The sequence below is a fragment of the Rhinoderma darwinii genome, chromosome 4 (assembly GCF_050947455.1).
Source record: "Rhinoderma darwinii isolate aRhiDar2 chromosome 4, aRhiDar2.hap1, whole genome shotgun sequence".
Lineage (NCBI taxonomy): Eukaryota > Metazoa > Chordata > Amphibia > Anura > Rhinodermatidae > Rhinoderma > Rhinoderma darwinii.
Window position 1 is genome coordinate 216,051,106 of NC_134690.1, and position 19,913 is coordinate 216,071,018.

At 40.3% G+C, this 19,913-nt stretch overlaps 1 protein-coding gene across 2 annotated transcripts in view; it reads left to right on the forward strand.

Moving 5' to 3' along the window:
* Window positions 1–19,651, forward strand: part of UFL1 (UFM1 specific ligase 1) — a 311,744-nt gene extending 292,093 nt beyond the window's left edge. For both annotated transcript variants that reach the window (XM_075862180.1, XM_075862181.1), the window contains 7 exons: window positions 1,121–1,241; window positions 9,669–9,835; window positions 12,631–12,761; window positions 13,970–14,050; window positions 14,429–14,514; window positions 15,763–15,943; window positions 16,474–19,651. In XM_075862180.1, coding sequence (XP_075718295.1) covers window positions 1,121–1,241; window positions 9,669–9,835; window positions 12,631–12,761; window positions 13,970–14,050; window positions 14,429–14,514; window positions 15,763–15,943; window positions 16,474–16,692 — 986 coding nt within the window. In that variant the 3' untranslated portion in view covers window positions 16,693–19,651. The remainder of the gene's footprint in view (window positions 1–1,120; window positions 1,242–9,668; window positions 9,836–12,630; window positions 12,762–13,969; window positions 14,051–14,428; window positions 14,515–15,762; window positions 15,944–16,473) is intronic.
* Window positions 19,652–19,913: the final 262 nt, after the last annotated feature.

Sequence of the window (19,913 nt, forward strand, 5' to 3'; positions counted from 1 at the left end):
TCACAACTAGTTGTTGGTCACAAATGCAGCCCAAATTTTGGGCATACATTTAATTAAAAAATAAATTTCAAAAAAAGTCATTGCTTAGATTTAGATCTTGTTTTGCCAGTGTGCAAACCCTTTTGAGCAGTTGTTACGCGTTATTTATAAGGAGTCATTTAACTTGGTGCTTCCTTTTGAGAGCAATAAAATAAAATCCGAGTTGTACTGGTCCGGTACGTTGTGACACCTTAAAGAGGCTCTGTCACCAGATTTTGCAGCCCCGATCTGCTATTGCAGCAGATCAGCGCTGCAATGTAGATTACAGTAACGTTTTTATTTTTAAAAAACGAGCATTTTTGGCCAAGTTATGACCATTTTTGTAGTTATGCAAATGAGGCTTGCAAAAGTCCAAGTGGGTGTGTTTAAAAGTCCAAGTGGGCGTGTATTATGTGCGTACATCGGGGCGTTTTTAATACTTTTACTAGCTGGGCGTTCTGATGAGAAGTATCATCCACTTCTCTTCAGAACGCCCAGCTTCTGGCAGTGCTGACACAGCGTGTTCTCGAGAGATCACGCTGTGACGTCACTCACAGGTCCTGCATCGTGTCAGACGAGCGAGGACACATCGGCACCAGAGGCTACAGTTGATTCTGCAGCAGCATCAGCGTTTGCAGGTAAGTAGCTACATCGACTTACCTGCTAACGCCGATGCTGCTGCAGAATCAACTGAAGCCTCTGGTGCCGACACGATGCAGGACCTGTGAGTGACGTCACAGATCTGCACTGCCAGAAGCTGGGCGTTCTGAAGAGAAGTGGATGATACTTCTCATCAGAACGCCCAGCTAGTAAAAGTATTAAAAACGCCCCGATGTACGCACATAATACACGCCCAGTTGGACTTTTACTTTTAAACACACCCACTTGGACTTTTGCAAGCCTCATTTGCAGAACTACAAAAATGGTCATAACTTGGCCAAAAATGCTCGTTTTTTAAAAATAAAAACGTTACTGTAATCTACATTGCAGCGCCGATCTGCTGCAATAGCAGATAGGGGTTGCAAAATCTGGTGACAGAGCCTCTTTAATGATGCTGAGTTTTTTTGTGTGTTTTTTTTTTTTTTGCTGATTGTTACATCAGATAAATCAAAGGTGCGAGAGGTACCATTTATGTCCCTGGAAGAAATTCAAGATGTTTTGAGAAAAAATGTTCCAGATGCTCGAGATGAGCTGGTAATTGAGCTCTCTGAAAACTTAATAAGGTCAGTCATTAATTTTGTTTTATATCATTATATGTATATAATCATCTTTGTTCAGAGTGTAAGTAGAATTTACAAAGCCTCATTGCAACCCCCCCTCCACTTCATTTCTGCTGGGGGGGCTATCTTTATCAGCATCCTTTACCTTGTAGTCCGTGCTTCAGGCAGAATGTGGCTAGTCATGCAACCATATGTACATTCTGGTGTAAACCCTTTGAATTGTAGACATCAAGGCAAATGTATCCACTTGCATAGTCCAACATTTCCTTTTTAAAGTTAGACACATAAATATACTTCATTAAAGGGGTTTTCCAGTCCAAAGAAATTGGTGGCCTATCCTCAGGATAGGGCATCACTTGATCAGTGGGGGTCCAACTGCTGGCACCCCCGCCGATCAGCTGTTTTGAAGAGGCCGCAGCACTCGCCTTCACTAACAATGGGAGAAGGCTGGAATACTGTGAACCGCCACTACAAGTATGGCAGTTTGAAATTTAGGTGGCGCAGCGCTCTTACGAGCGCCATGGCCCTTTCATAACGGCTAAAAGGCGGGGGTGCCGGGAGTCGGACCCCCACTGATCAGGAATTGATGTCCTATCCTGACGATAAGCCATCAATTTCATTCCAATAATCAATGTATAGTTTTGCTATTTACTTAAAATATAGTCCTCTATTTGTTTTTCGTTTTTTTTTCTTCTTGTTAACCCCTTAGTGACCACTAATACGCCTTTTTACGTGATTCACTAATGGGCTTTAGGCTAGGCTGACGCCTTTTCACGTCAGCCTAGTCTAAGTCCTGCACGGGTCTCCCGTGCAGGCAGGAGCCGGGGCTTTGCTGTCTGATGACAGCTGAGCTCCTGCTCCAACGCCCGCGATCGAAGTTTACTTCGATCGCGGCCGTTTAACCCGTTAAATGCCGCCGTCAATAGCGACCGCGGCATTTAACTTTGTTTACAGAGGGAGTGCGCTCCCTCTGTCACCCATCGGCGGCCCGCGAATGAAATCGCGGGTCTCCGATTGGGTGTCATGGCAGCCGGGGGCCTGATAAAAGCCCCCAGGTCTGCCCTAGACATATTCCTGTTAGGACGCGCCGGAGGCACGTCCTAACAGATTGCCTGTCAGATTTACACTGACAGGCAATAATGCTCTGGTATACGAAGTATACCAGAGCATTATAGCAGCGATCGGAACATCGCACAGTAAAGTCCCCTAATGGGACTAATGAAATAAGTCATCAAAGTGAAATAAAGATTATTAATAAAAAGTACAGTAAAAAAATCCATTTTTTTTCCATAAAAAGTGTTTTTATTTAGTAAAAGTGTAAAAAAAAAAAAAAAAGTACACATATGTGGTATCGCCGCGACCGTAATGACTCCATTAATAAAGTTAATATGTAATTTAAACCGCAAAGTGAACACCGTAAAAAAAAACGCAAAAAACTATGGCGAAATTGCAATTTTTTTCCATTGCCCCCCAAAAAAGTCATAATAAAAATGAATCCATAAGTCCCATGTACCCCAAAACAGTACCAATCAAAACTACGTCTTGTCCCGCAGAAAACAAGCCCAAAAAATCACTACATTGATGGAAAAATAAAAAAATTACGGCTCTTGGAAAGCGACAATGCAAAAGCAAATAATTTTAGTTCAAAAGTGTTTTTATTGTGCAAAAGTCGTAAAACATAAAAAAACCTCCACATATGTGGTATCGCCGTAATCGTACCGACCCATAGAATAAAGGTCACATGTTAATTACGTCGCACAGTGAACGGCGTCTATTTAAAAACGCATAGAACAATGGCGGAATTTCAGTTTTTTTTTATAATTCCCCCCCCCAAAAAGGTTAATAAAAGTTAATATAAAAATTATAAGTACCCAAAAATGGTGCCATTAAAAAGCACAACTAATCCCGCAAAAAACAAGTCCTCATACAGCTATGTAGACGAAAAAATAAAAAAGTTATAGCTCTTTGAATGCGACTATAGAAAAACGAATAAAATAGCTTGGTCATTAAGGCCTAAAATGGGCTGGTCACTAAGGGGTTAAATTCACACACGTGGCAGCAATTTTTTGCAGACTCTGACTTTTCTCTGCAATCCAGACTATGTGACAGGTCCTGGCAGATGTACCTGCCACGCCAAATTTCCCAAATGCCCATACCGTGCCATGTTTCTGCTATGGGGTTCCTGCAGATAGATTGTGAGAACCTGTGCAGGGATCCCCCCCCCCTACAAACATGAGCGTATAGTCCATTGAAAGGTGGTTACGGATATGGGATTGCAAGCCATCACCCCAAAGGGACCTCATTCTAATCTTTGCTATGGAGCCCGCTCATCTCTGCGTCCTTGCATATTCCGCAAGGATACAATGCTGAAAGCTGCACTCACTCCAAAAAGTGTCCTAAAAAGTTACTAACCACAAATTATTATAATTCAAAAGAGAATTCTTAAAACCATTATTCTAAATGCCCCCCCCCCCCATAGCCATGAAACATCATCGCTACCTTTACTGGCAGTTCGGCTGAATGAAATGAATGCATGTCTGTTCAGCAATGTCGCTCCTTGTCAACCACTGACTCAATAGCGGTTTGGTGGATTTGAATAATCTACACAACAACAATTCAATATGGTTATACTAGTCAAAGAGGACTGACTGATTCTAATAAGCACAACACTTTACAAACTATTCTTTGAAAGTGGGACGTTCTATTGAGATGGAGTAATGGATTGCAACAATAATTTACATGTACAGAATAAGGTCTTGTTCACATCACTTTTTAGCCTATGTTTAGTGTGTACGTTGGGAAAGGGGAGTCTGAGTGTTGCATGTATATGTTTAACGTACACGTCATGGGCCTTTCAATAGATTTTTATGTTCAACCGATACGATTATAGTTTATGGGCGACGGATACGTTAAACCCATGCCTAATAGTTGCATCCGTCACTCATCCACTATAATGGCGTATGTTAAACAGATACGTCATGAACTCTCATGTTCGTAGTTCAGGATGTATTTGTTTAACCCCTTCCCGACATTTGACGTACATGTACGTCATGGAAAGTACTGACTTCCCGCATCTTGCCGTACATGTACGTCAAACGTTTGGCACCGGCTCAGAAGCTGAGCCGGTCCCATCATCACCGGATCTCAGCTGTATCTTACAGCTGACATCCGACTGTAACGGCGGGGACCGAAATTAGCTTCGATCCCCGCCATTAACCCCTTAAGTGCAGCGCTCAAACGCGATCGCTGCACTTAAGGTGTTTGCAGCTCATCGGAACCCCAGTAATGAAATTGCCGGGGTTCCGGTGGCTGCAATGGCAACCGGAGGCCTAATACTGGCCTCCCGGTCTGCCTAGCACCGAAGCCGGTCAAGATCCGCCCGGCGGCGGAGCCTGATCGGCTTCCGTAGCTGCCGGCAAGATGGCGCCGGGTCAGGAGCTGATCCGGCGTCATCAGCGGTGGAAGTCAGCTGTACTGTACAGCTGACATCCACCTGTAACGGCAGGAACCGGAGCTAGCTCCGATCCCTGCCATTAACCCCTTCGATGCAGCAATCGAAAGCGATTGCTGCATCGTAGCGGTTACAAGCAGATCGCCAGCCCTGACAGGCAATCGGGACTGGCGACTGCTGTTATGGCAACAGGAGACACAATGGTCTCCTGCTCTGCCATTACGGAAGCCGATTTAGGCCCCGCCGGGAGGCGAAGCCTAAACGGCTTGCTGTCAGTGAATGACTGACAGATCTAATACATTGCACTACATAGGTAGTGCAATGTATTAGAAAAAAAAAAATCTGACCGTTGGACCTTCAAGTCCCCTAGTGGGACTTGAGAAAAAGTGTAAAAAAAGTATAAAAAAGTGTAAAAAAAAGTGCAAAAAATAAAAGTTTGAAAACAATAAAAGTTTCAAGTAATCAAATAACACACAATCCCCCTTTTACTCTTATCAAGTCCTTTATTATTGAAAAATAATAATAAACCATATGTATTTGGTATCGCCACGACCGTAACGACCGGAGGTATCAAAATATTATATTATTTATTGCACGCGGTGAACAGCGTAAAAAAAACCCGTAAAAAACGTTACCAGAGTTTCTGTTTTTTAGTCACTTTGCCCTACAAATATTACAATAAAAAGTGATCAAAAAGTCGCACGTATCCAAAAATGGTACCTATAAAAACTATAGCTCGTCCCGCAAAAAACAAGCCCTCATACAACTCCGTCGACAAAAAAATTAAAACGTTATGGTTCTCACAACTTGGCGACAGAAAAAATACATTCTTTTTACAAAAGTAATTTTATTGTGCAAAAAGTTGTAAAACATAAAAAAGTTCTATAAATGAGGTATCGCCGGAATCGTACTGACCCGCAGAATAAAGGGAACATGTAGTTTATAATGCGTGGTGAACGCTGTATAAAAAAAAACCAAAAAAAGCTGTGCCAGAATTGCGTTTTTTGGTTTACCTGGCATCCCAAAAAATAGGATAAAAGGTGATCAAAAAGTCACATGTACCCCAAAATGGTACCAATAATAACTACAGCTCGTCCCGCAACAAACCAGCCCTCATACCGCTACGTCTATGAAAAATAAAATTAGTTATGGCTCCAATAAGTCAGGAAATAAAAAAATATGCAGTTGTGCCCGAGGAGAACATTTCTTCTGTTTCAAGAGGCGATTTATCAAGGACCTAAAATTAGGGAACCAGGAAGGGAGGGCCCAATCATATCCGATGGAAGCGACGGTGCCCGTATTATACCAGGATAATACTTTCCCAGCAAAATTCCCCAAACTACAAAGGCGCGGAGTGTGGACCAAAAGGGGGATAAGAAATGACACCATTTATCAGTGCGACACCGGCCTGTGCAGAAAGGATTGCTTCACAGCGTAACACACATCTATGGATTATTTTTATTTTTTTATACCACCTGACTATGCCCCTTATATACTCCGCCCCGCTTACATGTACCCCCACATTATAAAACACCAGCAATACTCAAACAAATATAGTACCAAGCAAAATCCGCTCTCCAAAAGCCAAATGGTGCTCCCTCGGCCCTGAACCCTACAGCGTGCCCAAACAGCAGTTTCCTTCAACATATATGGCACCGTCATACCCGTGAGAACCCTTTTAACAATTTTTGTGGTGTGTGTCTCCAGCGTCATAAGCTGGGCATGACATATTTGCCACTGAATGGCATATCTAGGGAAAAATATAAATTTTTAATTTGCACCATCCGCAGCGCATTCATTTATGGAAAAGACCTGTGGGGTGAAAATGCTCACTACACCCCTTAATAAATGCCTTGAGGGGTGCAGTTCCATAATGGGGTCACTTATCAGGGGTTTCTTTTTATTATTTCACATCTGAGCCTCTGCAGTTGTGAACCAATACTTTGTAAATCGCCAAATTAGGCCTCCACTCCGCATGGTACTCTTCACTTCTGAGCCCTGTCATATGTCCAGACAAAAGATTAGGGCCACATGTAGGGTGTTTCTAAAACCGGGAAACACCGCATAATAATTAGAGAGCTGTCTTGTTATGGTGGCACAAGCCGGGCACCACATATTGGCATATCTATGGAAAAAAATCCCATTTTCACTCTGCAACATTGAGCGCACACTAATTTCTACAAAACACCTGCAGGGTTAAAATGCTTACTACACCCCTTGGTAAATGCATTGAGGGGTGTAGTTTACAAAATGGGGTCACTTCTGGGGGGTTTCCACTGTTTTGGGCCCACAGGTGCCCAGAAACCAATCCAGCAACATCTGCACTCCAAATGGCGGTCCTTCCCTTCTGAGCCCTGCCGTTTGCCCAAACAGCAGTTTATGACCACATATGGGGTATTGCCGTACTCGGGAGAAATAGCTTTACAAATGTTGGGTTCTTTTTTTCCTTTATTTGTTGAGAAAATGAAAAAATTTGCGCTAAAGCTACGTCTTATTGAAGAAAAAGGACTGTTTTTATTTTCACTGCCTAATTCTAATAAATTCTATGAAACATCTGTGGGGTCAAAATGCTCACTACACCCCTAGATGCATTCTTCAAGAGGTGTAGTTTCCTAAATGGAGTCCCTTTTTGGGCGTTTTCATTGTTTTGTCCCCTCAGGGGCTTTGCAAATGTGACCTGGCCTCCGCAAATCATTCCTGCTAAATGTGATCTCAAAAAGTCAAATAGTGCTCTTTCCCTTCTAAGCCCTGCCGTGTGTCCAAACAGCCGTTTATTACCACATGTGGGGTATTGTTTTACTCGGGAGAAATTGCTTTACAAATTTTGTGGTGCTTTTTCTCCTTTAGTCCTTCTGGAAATGAGAAAAAATTAGCTAAACCTACATTTTCTTTGAAAAAATGTAGATTATTATTTTCAGGGCCTACTTCCAATAATTTCTGCAAAAAAACTGTGGTGTCAAATCGCTCACTATACCCCTAGATAATTTCCTCAATGGGTGTTGTTTCCAAAATGGGGTCACTTGTGGGGGGTTTCCACTGTTTTGTCCCCTCAGGGGCTTTGTAAATGTAACATGGCCTCCGCAAACCATTCCTGCTAAATTTGAGTTCCAAAAGCCAAATGGCGCTCTTTCCCTTCTCAGCCTCGCCGTGTGTCCAAACAGCCGTTTATTACCACATGTGGGGTACTGTTTTACTCGGGAGAAATTTCTTTACAAATTTTATGGTGATTTTTCTCCTTTAGTCCTTGTGGAAATGAAAAAAAATTAGCTAAACCTACATTTTATTTGAAAAAATGTAGATTTTCATTTTCACAGCCTACTTGCAAAAATTTCTGCAAAAAACCTGTGGGGTCAAAATGCTCACTATACCCCTAGATAATTTCCTCAAGGGGTATAGTTTCCAAAATGGGGTCACTTGTTTGGGGTTTTCACTGTTTTGTCCCCTCAGGGGCTTTGTAAATGTGACATGGCCTCCGCAAACCATTCCTGCTAAATGTGAACTCCAAAAGCCAAATGGCGCTCTTTCCCTTCTCAGCCACGCCGTGTCTCCAAACAACCGTTTATTACCACATGTGAGGTATTGTTTTACTCGGGAGAAATTGCTTTACAAATTTTGCGGTGCTTTTTCTCCTTTAGTCCTTGTGGAAATGAGAAAAAAAATCGCTAAACCTACATTTTCTTTGAAGAAATGTTGATTTTAATTTTCACGGCCTACTTCCAATAATTTCTGTAAAAAACCTGTGCGGTGAAAATGCTCACTACACCCCTAGATAATTTCCTTGAGGTGTCTAGTTTCCCAGATGGGGTCACTTTTGGGGGATTTTGACTGTTTTGGCACCGCAAGAGCCCTTCAAACCTGACATGGTGCCTAAAATATATTCTAACAAAAATAAGGCCCCAAAATCCACTAGGTGCTCCTTTGCTTCTGAGGCCGGTGTTTCAGTCCAGTAGCACGCTACGGCCACATGTGGGATATTTCCTAAAACTGCAAAAACTGGGCAACAAATATTGAGTTGCATTTCTCTGGTAAAACCTTCTGTGTTATAAAAAAAATTGTATTAAAAATGTATTTCTGCAGAAAAATATGAAATTTGTAAATTTCACCTCTACTTTGCTTTAATTCCTGTGAAATGTTTAAAGGGTTAAGACATTTTCTAAATGCTGTTTTGAATACTTTGAGGGGTGAAGTTTTTAAAATGGGGTGACTTTTTTGGGGTTTCTAATATATAAGGCCCTCAAAACCACTTCACAACTGAACTGGCCCCTGTAAAAATAGCCTTTTGAAATTTTCTTGAAAATGTGAGAAATTGCTGCTAAAGTTCTAAGCCTTGTGAGGTCATAGAAAAATAAAAGGATGTTCAAAAAACGATGCCAATCTAAAGTAGACATATGGGGGATGTTAATTAGCAACAATTTTGTGTATTATAACTGCCTGTCTTACAAGCAGATACATTTAAATTGAGAAAAATGCTAATTTTTGCAATTTTTCGCTAAATTTTGGTGTTTTTCACAATTAAATACTGAACATATCGAGCAAATTTTGCCAGTAACATAAAGTCCAATGTGTCACGAGAAAACAATCTCAGAATCGCTTGGATAGGTGAAAGCATTCCGGAGTTATTACCACATAAAGTGACACATGTCAGATTTGAAAAATGAGGCTCTGTCAGGAAGGTCAAAAGTGGCTAAAGAGGGAAGGGGTTAATAGATAAAGTCTATATTGGCGGATGCCACTGTTAGGAATCTGTCACCGTATACATTTAACGTACACGTCGAGCGCTTTCTCTCGATGTATACATCAAATGTAGACAAATTGTGATGTGAACATAGCCTAAATATTTTTTTATTTTAAAGGGGGCTTTCCAGTCTTTACAAATTTTGTGTAAATAATTTAAATGCAGTAAGATTTATCACTTATTAACTTTTCTGACTTCAATACGTCCGGTTCTAAGCTTGGATTTGTAACGGAATTTTTTGCAGGCCCCTTACTAAAAGTTACCAAGAAGTGGTGCGTTCGGTTTTCATGTCATCAACCTCATCCGCATCAGGAGCTAGCAGAAAACAAACCATGAAAGACTTCCAAGAAGAAGTTTCCACTCTTTATAACAATATTCGTTTGTTTGAAAAGGGGATAAAACTTTTTACAGGTCTGTCAATACATTTAATTACATTTTATCTTTTATTTTATTTGAAGTGAAATGTTTTAAATATGAGAGATGTAGCCACTAGAGGGCACGTCTGCTTTCATGCGTGCAGTCACAACCGAGCAATAGACTGTATAGTTAGCAGATATTTAGGCTTGGGCTTTCTGTTTTGTCAGGTGTTTTTGTTGTCATGGATACTTGATGTGGCTTCAGATCACAAAATACAAAAATATCTACATCCTACTTTCCATCCAAAATGCAGCGAAAGTATGCTAATTATACGAGCGTGTTCAGTCCGTGATATAAGGTCCGTACAGCGGCCGCATTTCCCGGACTGAACACACTACAGGGAGCCGGGCTCCTAACATAATATTTATGTATGACGCTAGGTGTCACTGCCTCGCTGCGGGAAAACTGTTCCGCACTGAAAACATGTTTTCAGTACAGGACAGTAGTTCCACGCAGAGGCAGTGACACCTAGCGTCATACATAAATATTATGTTAGGAGCCCGGCTCCCTGTAGTGTGTTCAGTCCGGGAAATGCGGCCGCTGTACGGACCTTATATCACGGACCGGACACACTCGTGTGAATCTGGCCTTCCAGACCCATTATTATTTCACTGTTCAGTTATGGTAGCCATTTTTGGTTGTCATAGTAAATTAACCCCTTCACGACGTAAACAACTTTCAGATTTTCATTTTAGATTTTTCCTCCCCACATTCCAGAAGCCATAACGTCTTTATTTTTCCGTCGATATAGTACTATGAGGGCTTGATTTTTGCGGGACGAGTTGTAGTTTTTCATAGCACCATTTATTGTGCCATATAATGTACTAGGAAACGGGAAAAAATTATTTGTGGGGTCGAAAATGAAAAACAGCGATTCCTCCATTGTTTTTTGCGTGCCGTTTTTACAGAATTCACTGTGCAATTAAAACAACATGTTAACTTTATTCTGCGGGTCACTACGATTACGGCGATGCCAAATATGTATAGGTTTTTCTATATTTTACTACTTTTATAAGTAAAAAACTAAGTGTAAAAAAGAAAATTTATTTTGCGTCGCCAAATTCCGAGAGCCATAAGTTTTTTTTTTTGTTTTTTTTTCCGTCTATTAAGTGGTATAAGGGCTTATTTTTTTGCGGGATAAGCTGTAGTTTTTAATAATACCATTTTGGTGTACATGCGACGTATTGATCACTTTTTATTTAATTTTTTGTGGGAGATGAGGTGACCAAAAAAAGAGATTGTGGCGTTTTCAGGTTTTGTTTTTTTTTTACGGCGTTCACCGTGCAGGTTAAATAATGATATATTATAATAGTTCAGACTTTTACGGACACGGCGATACCAATTATGTTTTATTTACTATGCTCCAGGGGGAAAAGGTTTTTTTTTAAACTTTTTATTATATATTTTTTTATTTTCTTTTTGCACAAAAAAACAACTTTTATTTACTTTTTTTATTAGTTCCCCTAGGGGACTTCAACCCGCGATTGCGTTGCGGGGGGCGCGATGAGCTGTTAGAGGGGGTCGCCCCCCTCTTTCTCACGATTTAAATGCTGCGGTCGGTATTGACCGGCATTTAATGAGTTAAACTAGCGAATAGTTCCCCTTCCCGGCTATGACGTAACTGTATGTCGGGAAGGGGTTAAACCTAATTTCCTAACTTTGGCTACTGCTCTGACTTCTGATTTGCCAATTTTTATGTTCTCAGCACCTCCACCGATCACTGTCTAAAGGGGCCATGGCGAAGAATGCTGCGGCCTCTTCATAAATTACGGGTTCATCGCCATACGCTTCCATAGTGGCTGTGCCTGGTGAACTGTGACGAGGCTACGACATTCGTTGCCACACCACAGCTCATCGATGGGGGTGCTGGACCTGATGTTGATCCTAAGGATACACCATCAATATGAAAGTCCCTGAGAATCCCTTTTGAACGGCTATAATTTTTTTCTATTTGTTGGGCTAGTGACGTGAGTTTTGCGAGGTTTTTTTTTTTCTTATAATTTTTATACACATCCTTTTTGATTTTTCTGAATTTTTACACATAGAAAGAAATAAAGTAAGTGTGTATATATTTATATAGAACATTTCTGGTAGTGAAGCTTTATTCTAAAATAGACTTTTTATTCGATAATGGTCTACCATAAATGTTGATTTATTACACATATGTATAAAATTTATTTTAGGGTAATTGAGTAAGGCCAAGCGATACTGCAATGATTTGCAGGGGGAACTTTTTATTGGGGGGGGCGGGATTTCTGTGTTTTTATTTATTTATTTTTTAATTTAAATTGTATTTATTTTTTATTATAGTCTGTCCCTAAAGGTCAGAAAATACCTTTTTGGTGCTTTTTTTTCATGTTTTTTTGGGACCAATAGAGGCTGTCGCTGGCTATATTCTATACACCGCTCCTTGAGCACTGTGTGTGAAAACAGAAAACTTCTGTCCTTTCTACAGGGTCCCCGACAGTCAGCGGCTTGATCGCTCTGGAAGCTAGCTTAAACCCGTGCCAAAGATACACTATGGCGCAGGGTTTAAGGACCTGGTTGGCCGGCAACTAGTTAAAAAGTGGCAACACTTCATCTGATAGAAATCAGAAAAGGAAGTTGTGAATGCGGATGACATATCCACATGACTTCAAGAGTATGATTATGGTGGTGCGGCATCCGCATGCTCCTAAGCAGCAGCAGAAACGTATTCAGGCAGCTGCTGTTAAACTCTATTTAGCATAAATCTGTCTTATAGTTTTAAATTGCCTGCCTTTATAAATTTGGATTTCTGTGTTGTGCAGATGAAACTCAAAATAATCTTGGCAAGCATTTGCTGAAGACGGTGTGTACAGATATTACCAATCTCATCTTCAATTTCCTGGCTGGTGATATAATGATGGCCATGGAAGACTATACAACAATCACTAGTGAGGTACTGTCCGTTTTACTTGTTATTTCCTTACTTCCCCCCCCAATCACACTATATTTTCATAATGAATTTCCTCTTTTTATTTTGTCACACAAATAGCCAATTAACAAAGCTGGTGAACAAATAGGGTAATCCTATACTGTGCGCACCCAAAATACATATTGTAAAATCCGTCAGGCAGGGTGTACAGGTGGGCACATAATTAGTCGCTTTTCCTGCTCTACCAAAGGCCCCATCTGCTACTGGGGGGTAAGGAGGACTGAACGGGCATCCCTAACTGCTGTTGTCGATTTCTCGTTTTCATCCTGGCAAAGGGGGTATTGGGAAAGCAGTCAAATAGGGAAAGATAAAAAGAAAAATGGGGTGAGTTCCGCAGGATGCAGCCCCGTTAATCAAATTTGTTCTAAACTAATTTGAATAGTAGGCACCAGTAGTATATAATGAAAGGTTTCGGTCCTGTCAAATGATTCTGGAATGTCCGACTACTGACACAATTGTTGGTAGATATTGGTTGCAGTAGTTTAGTAGAAGGTATGCTTTACAGTAGAGACATTGCACCGACATTACCAGCCCACCCTAGACATCCCTGCTTTTTCAGTCTGTGCTGTATCGGCAGTTGCAAAGAGGAGATTGTATACTATCGGTGATACTGCTGCTTATCGTGGCTCAGGCAGTAATGTATACTTTCCATTCTGTCATTCACCCTCCACAGACTAGGAATAATGGCCTTCTAACATTCAGTGTCACTGTAGGAAGAGGCTATTTAGTTGAGGACATCAACCACAAGAACGTTCACCCTATCACACGGACCTCGCCCACACACATAACCGTTATTGGACTGAAATCGCCCACATGCAGAATGTTCATTATACTGATATCTCCCCATCACAAATCCTACCCCATTACATTGATTTAATGCACAAACCTCTTACCATTATAGGCCCATAATGCAATATATATTCTCAGCTTGCTTAAAGACTACTGATGTGGTGATAGACCAAAAACATTCCTAGCTGGGGCTAGTATTCTTGAATGAATTAGAATTTCCAAATGTTTTCCACACCTCAACACTTGGCATCTTTGAGGGAGTTATTACCTTCCTAAGTGACAGAGCAGCAATATTTGCCCCGGTTTACTGCCATGGAATTAGATACGAAAAACGGTGATAAACGCATCAACTCGATATATATCATTTGTTTGTTTTTCTTCAGGTTAGGAAAAAGATGTTGAATAAATTCCAGGAAGAGGCAAAAGGCCCTTTGACAAAGCTGAACAGTTCATTGGCTGGGAAGGTAAATATGAAAATCTTTTATGTGACATAATTTGCCACTTTCTGTTAGCGTTTTAGTTTTCCATATCTTTCATAGATTATTTTGCAAACATTGTCATTTTGTTTTAAGCTTACCTGATTGCCACAGCTTTAGAAAAACGAAACTGCTGTATTGCAGTACAATATAAACCTTATATCTTACAATCCATGTTATGTTGGTAAGATCTTCATTAAACATCAATCTTCTAGCAAGACATTATTAATTAACAGTGCGTCTGACAGGTGCTTGCCTAGCTGCCATAATAACCTAGTTTATAAATGTATAATATCTCACAGGATGCTAAGTTCCTGTTTGTTTTTGCCATAAAGTTACAAATCTGTTTGCATTTTCCCATTGCAGAGCATAGAAGACTTTCTGTCTTGCCTGGATGCAGCAGCAGATTCATGTGGTATTTTAGTTAAAAAAGGAGATAAGAAAAAAGAGAGGTACATATTGTTTTCTTTTCCAAATATGCATACTATACTAATCATTAGCTGCCTCATCACTGTATACTGTAGTCCATGGTCTACTGCTCACGTTAATACATTTGACAACATTCATATTTATCTAGAGAAATAGGATCCGTAGCTCTTTTTGTTTAGATTGGACTCAACATCCCTAAGGGTATGTTCACATGCAGTGTTTTCAGGTCTATTTCAGGGAGAAAATGCCTTAAACACTGAAATGCCTTGAAAGAATGACAGCTGAAAAAATCAACTAGCGGGAAAAAGAACCGTCTAACTCCCAATGAAATGAATGGGAGGTAGAATTTTGCAGCGGCTTCAGTGTGTGGCCAGCGATGCAGCCGATGAGTCCAAGTATATTCATCCGCCCTCCCGCCGTTGATTTTCTCACTATTACTGTGCATAACTAGAACATATTATTTGGGGAGGCTGTCCATATGACCGCTCAGACCCCACTGCAGCAGAGACGGTGCTATTAGCACGTTAATTTATGGTGCATATGTGGAAAGGGGTTAAACTGCTGCCAGAAACCTCAGGCGCTACTTATCTCCCACAAAACAAATGATTGGGCATATAGAAATTCAACCTGTCTGAGCATTCTGTCAAGACTCGCCAGTACACATGAGAACATCGTCCAATTCTGATAAAATCCAAATGTTCAGTCGACATTAGTCTGATATATTTGGACATCTGACGATTTTAGGAATCTTTTCCCTTTTAACATCCTTCTTCACCTGATTATTTCCTTTTAGGGCTCATTCAGACCAGCGTAAAACTCTTCCGTGTGCTGTGCGTGAAAATCACGCACAGCACACTGACCCATTGATTTCAATGGGGCCATTGACACATGCAGGAGTTTTCACGCACCTACGCGCCCATTGAAGTCAATGGGTGTGTGAAAATCACACACAGCACACGGATGCACATCTGTGCGCTGTGCGTGATTTACGCATCAATTCAATTGAAAATAATAAAAATTAAAAAAAAGATGTGTTTTGCGAGTGCGTGAATAACGCATGCCCCTCGCAAAGCACACTGATGCATAACGGACCAGATTCACGCGCGTTTTTCACGCGCCTGAATCCGATACACTCGTGTGAATGTAGCTGTTAATATAAATTCACTTAAAATGCACCACACTGTTTGTCACACATTTAAATTTGCATTGAAACTATAGCGCAACTCACTGATGTATTAAATTACAGCTAGTATATTTTCTTTATTTTTTAGGCAAGTTTTGTTCCAGCACAGACAAGCCCTTATAGAGCAGCTTAAAGCCACAGAAGATGCAGCCCTGGTACTGCATCTGACGTCTGTCTTGTTGTTTCAGTTGACTACACATTGTATGCTTCATGCACCAGGAAGATGTGTCCCGCAGATCATTTCATTCCTAAGCACAAAGATCCCGGAGGTATTGTCATACATGAAACTTCATGTCTTTATAACACAGCATCACAATAAGTCATGAAGTCCAATCGGCGTACACAAGGTGCAGTGACAGAGAAATTCACTGATCCTTTTTGTTGTTTTGTATCAATTAAATGCAAAGGTCAACTGTCTAATAGATTATTGGTATTTTTTTTAGTGAACTGCTGGTGAGTAGAAATTAAAAAAAATCTTACATGTAGAAAAATCAATAGTTTTGCACCTTATGGATTCACTATTTATGTGAAAACATTTGGCCCTGTGGTATTGAAAGGAACTTCCAGTAGAATCTCTGCCGGGACATATATTGCCATAAGTAACATTTCTGACAGTACTGTGCTTTGTTGCCCTTTAATATAACAATCAAAGCATTGTAATAATAGCACATCATGTGCAACTCAATGCAATACCCTGACTAAGAGCAGTAGTTGGAATATGGATATATTACAATACATTTTTATTTTTCTGTCCTTTGTCTACTAAGGTCAGCTTGTTGTTTTTCCTCCTTTTACTTAGGAACAGCACAGCGTGTTGGCTAACTACCAAACCCTTGTGGTAAAACAGTTAATAGGTCAGGCAAAGCAGAAGGATGATGATGATTTAGACACGACTGGAGATCTAGCAGACGAATCTGGGAAAGCTTCAGATAGCATTAGAAAGGAACTTCAAGAGCTGTCTGCTGCAATCAAAGATCTTGTTCTCCGACCCAGAAAGTCCTCTGCATCAGAAGAGTAACCAGACATCCATTCATTTTCTATCCAAAAGCTTTATTTCTGCTACGCTCCAATGAACACTTCACAGACGGTTTTGATTTAAAACAAATTAAGGAATATAAATAAATGCCATAATGGGGAAAATATAGCTGTAATTGAGCAAAACATTATTAAGAACATACACTTTCTTTGTAGAAATGGCCTTTGGATTTATTTCTTTATGTGCAATGAAACGTTTAACTTCAAAACACAAAACAGTTTTACAATATTTCCAAACAACTACAACTTTTCCAGTGTTGCCGGTTTTTTTCAGTGCTGCCCCATTTAACCCTCCATTGCATCCACCTACAATATTTAGACTGCAATACAAACACCCTACAGCAGTGTTTGCCAACCTGTGGCTCTCCAGCTGTTGCTAAACTAGAACTCCAGCAAGCTGGGGAGCCACAGGTTGGTGAACATGGCTCTACAGCATATAGTATCCGAGAACCACGTATTGTCTCTGGTGGGGTGTAGAACCTGAGAGCAGTCTATATATACTAAAATACACATTGCTGCAATTATTTCCTCAATGTTATAATTGTCTGACGATTATTGGTCAACCCTGCCAAAATTGAGTTTTCAGGTGTTGGGTGGAATTCTGTATGATTTTTGTCAATGTAAATTGATAACTAATCCATTTGCCCTAATGTACCTTTGCCCTTGTTTACCACCTATTACTACATACAGAAGTGTATGTGCTTGACTTTATCAAGCATTATATTTTTTATAAATATCTCTGAGAGATGGGTAAACCTTGCTTTAATTTGTAAAAGGTCTGTTTAAAATCTATTCCAAATTATAGAAATTTTAGTGTGTTGTCCCTTTTTAAAACCTATCTATCCGCAACCTGATTAGAGAAATTAACTACATATGTTCTGTGTTTTATGTATTTCTTAGCCATGGTTCCATATAATAAATCAAGCTCCTGTTATCTTTTGATAAGTGGAAATACTTTCATCCAGGGCTATCGGAGGATCCACTAGCCTGAAGTGTTTGATATCGGACAGGAAGGGTTTATAGATTTATGCTGCTTGTGACAAATTCTGACCCTTCCATCAGCATGGTGCAACAGAGATCTGGATTCATCTGACCAGGCATTTTTCAAACTTCTCACGCATCCAAATTTTTAATTATTTTGCCCACTGATGTTTTGCCTTTCTGTTTCCCTCTGACAGCAATGGCACTTGAACTGGTCACCTGCTGCTATTGCCCATGCGTACTAAGCAACAATGAGCATTTGGACACGTTAGCTGGAGCGCCGGCGTTGTATTCGGCTGCAATTTGCCTGACCGCACCGCCTGTTCGTCAGCAGAATTCTTGACATCCTCCTCTGACCCGTTTTGTCAACGAGTTGTTTACGTCCACGGTCGCTGGTTGTTTTTCCTCGGTCACACCATTCTCTGTGTACTCAACACCGTTAAATGAGAGAACTCAGTTTTTGAAATACTGGCCCATCTAGTCTAGCACCTTAAGCCATGAAGTCGCTCAGGTCGCTACATTTTTTTTTCCCCCATTCTTATGTGGATTTACACTGAAACTGATCCGTAGAAAACTTCCTCACTTGATTTTATATCAGTTATAAAGAATTATCTCAGAGTATTTTTTTCCCGTATAAAAACATCACTTTGTATACTTTTTAATAATTGTATAATAAACATCAAATATCAGTAGATGGAATAACCAGGAAAAAAAAACAGCATCAGCTGAACACATGTAACCATAACTATAGATGTGACTTAAACAATATCATCCATACCCGGAAAAGGAAGAAAGGAAAAATAGTTCTAACCATCTGACTATGCATATTCTGGAACTACTATTCAATCTCAATGGAACATAGTATAAAACTGTAGTAACCTCATAAATCACAATGCTTTGGCAATATAGATATAAAACGATCATCTAAAGAGAAAGTATTACTGCTATAAACATGAATAGGGATGAAAGTAACTATGGGTACTTTACCTATAGTAGTAAAATGTATGAATGGGGAAGAGGGGGAGGTAGACCTCCAGCTCACCGTTTAGTTGTGTCCGAGTATGGACAGCGCCCGGTTTCCTGCGCGGCCAGCGGTAAACAGGAAAAAAAAACAGGACCAAGATCCAGCGCTGGGTGTGCGTTAAAAAGGAACTCCTGTTCCAATTTTATTTTGCATAACAAAGGTAAAAATAATAGAACTATATAGAGTAGTTCTGTGGCAGAGTACAGGAATGAATGTTAGGTGAAGGATAGCAGTAAGCCCTGTTCAAATGTGCCTACGCGTTTCTGACACGTCTGTGTCCTTATTCATGGCTTATTCAGCTCTGTCGTTTTCAGCCGCTTCTTTTTCTAAGTGTGAACGTACCCGAAGAGGGAACCTATTTTGCATTAGAATAGAAAATGTAACACTGTAGAAGTAGGTGCTAGCAGTGAAACGGCCTACCCATAATCCAATATTGTTAAGTGTTTTAATTTAGTTTTGAAAAAGTATGGGGGCAACCTTACATGTTAGATCTTGGAACATGTAGTACTTACAGCCTGTGCTTTCTCCCTTGGGTCAGTGGGTGTTCTTTTTTAAGTTCTGTCTTCACCAGAGCAAACTATCGAATAGTAAACATGAAGAACATGTGGCCCACAGGAGGTGTAAATGTACACCGTCTGGCCATCTGTCACCTGCAGTCCCCTGCTACTTTTACTGCTGAAGTCTAAGCTCCTTGCAATTCCTCCATAGAGGTTCCTTGTATTCACTTTTTCACTCTAAATTATCATTGGATAAGTTTGGCTAAAATGTATAATCATGAATTAATCACAAACCCACACTTGTGCCTGCGGGCAGATGTAAAGCAATGTTTTTGCTAAAATAGAATTTGATGTTCCCACTAGGCTGTACGATTTATTCATCAAGCAACTTACATGTATTTAAATTTCACAAATAAAGCTTATTCATTGTATATTGAAAAGTTCTGAGATGTTATATACTTTCTGTAACAATTCCTCATGGTTTTTAAGGTCTATGCTCGCAGTCCTTATAAGGGATCCTATAGGGCATGTTCAAACTGCCTATTTTCCGACATATTTCGGAGCGTACAATGCACATATTATGCTCCGAAATACAATGAAGCATAATACGAAAGGCCTGCAAACAGCCTTTCCTTGTTTTCCATGATAAAAAGCTGTGTAGTTCATTCCAGACTTAAAGGGAACCTGTCACCAGCATTTTAG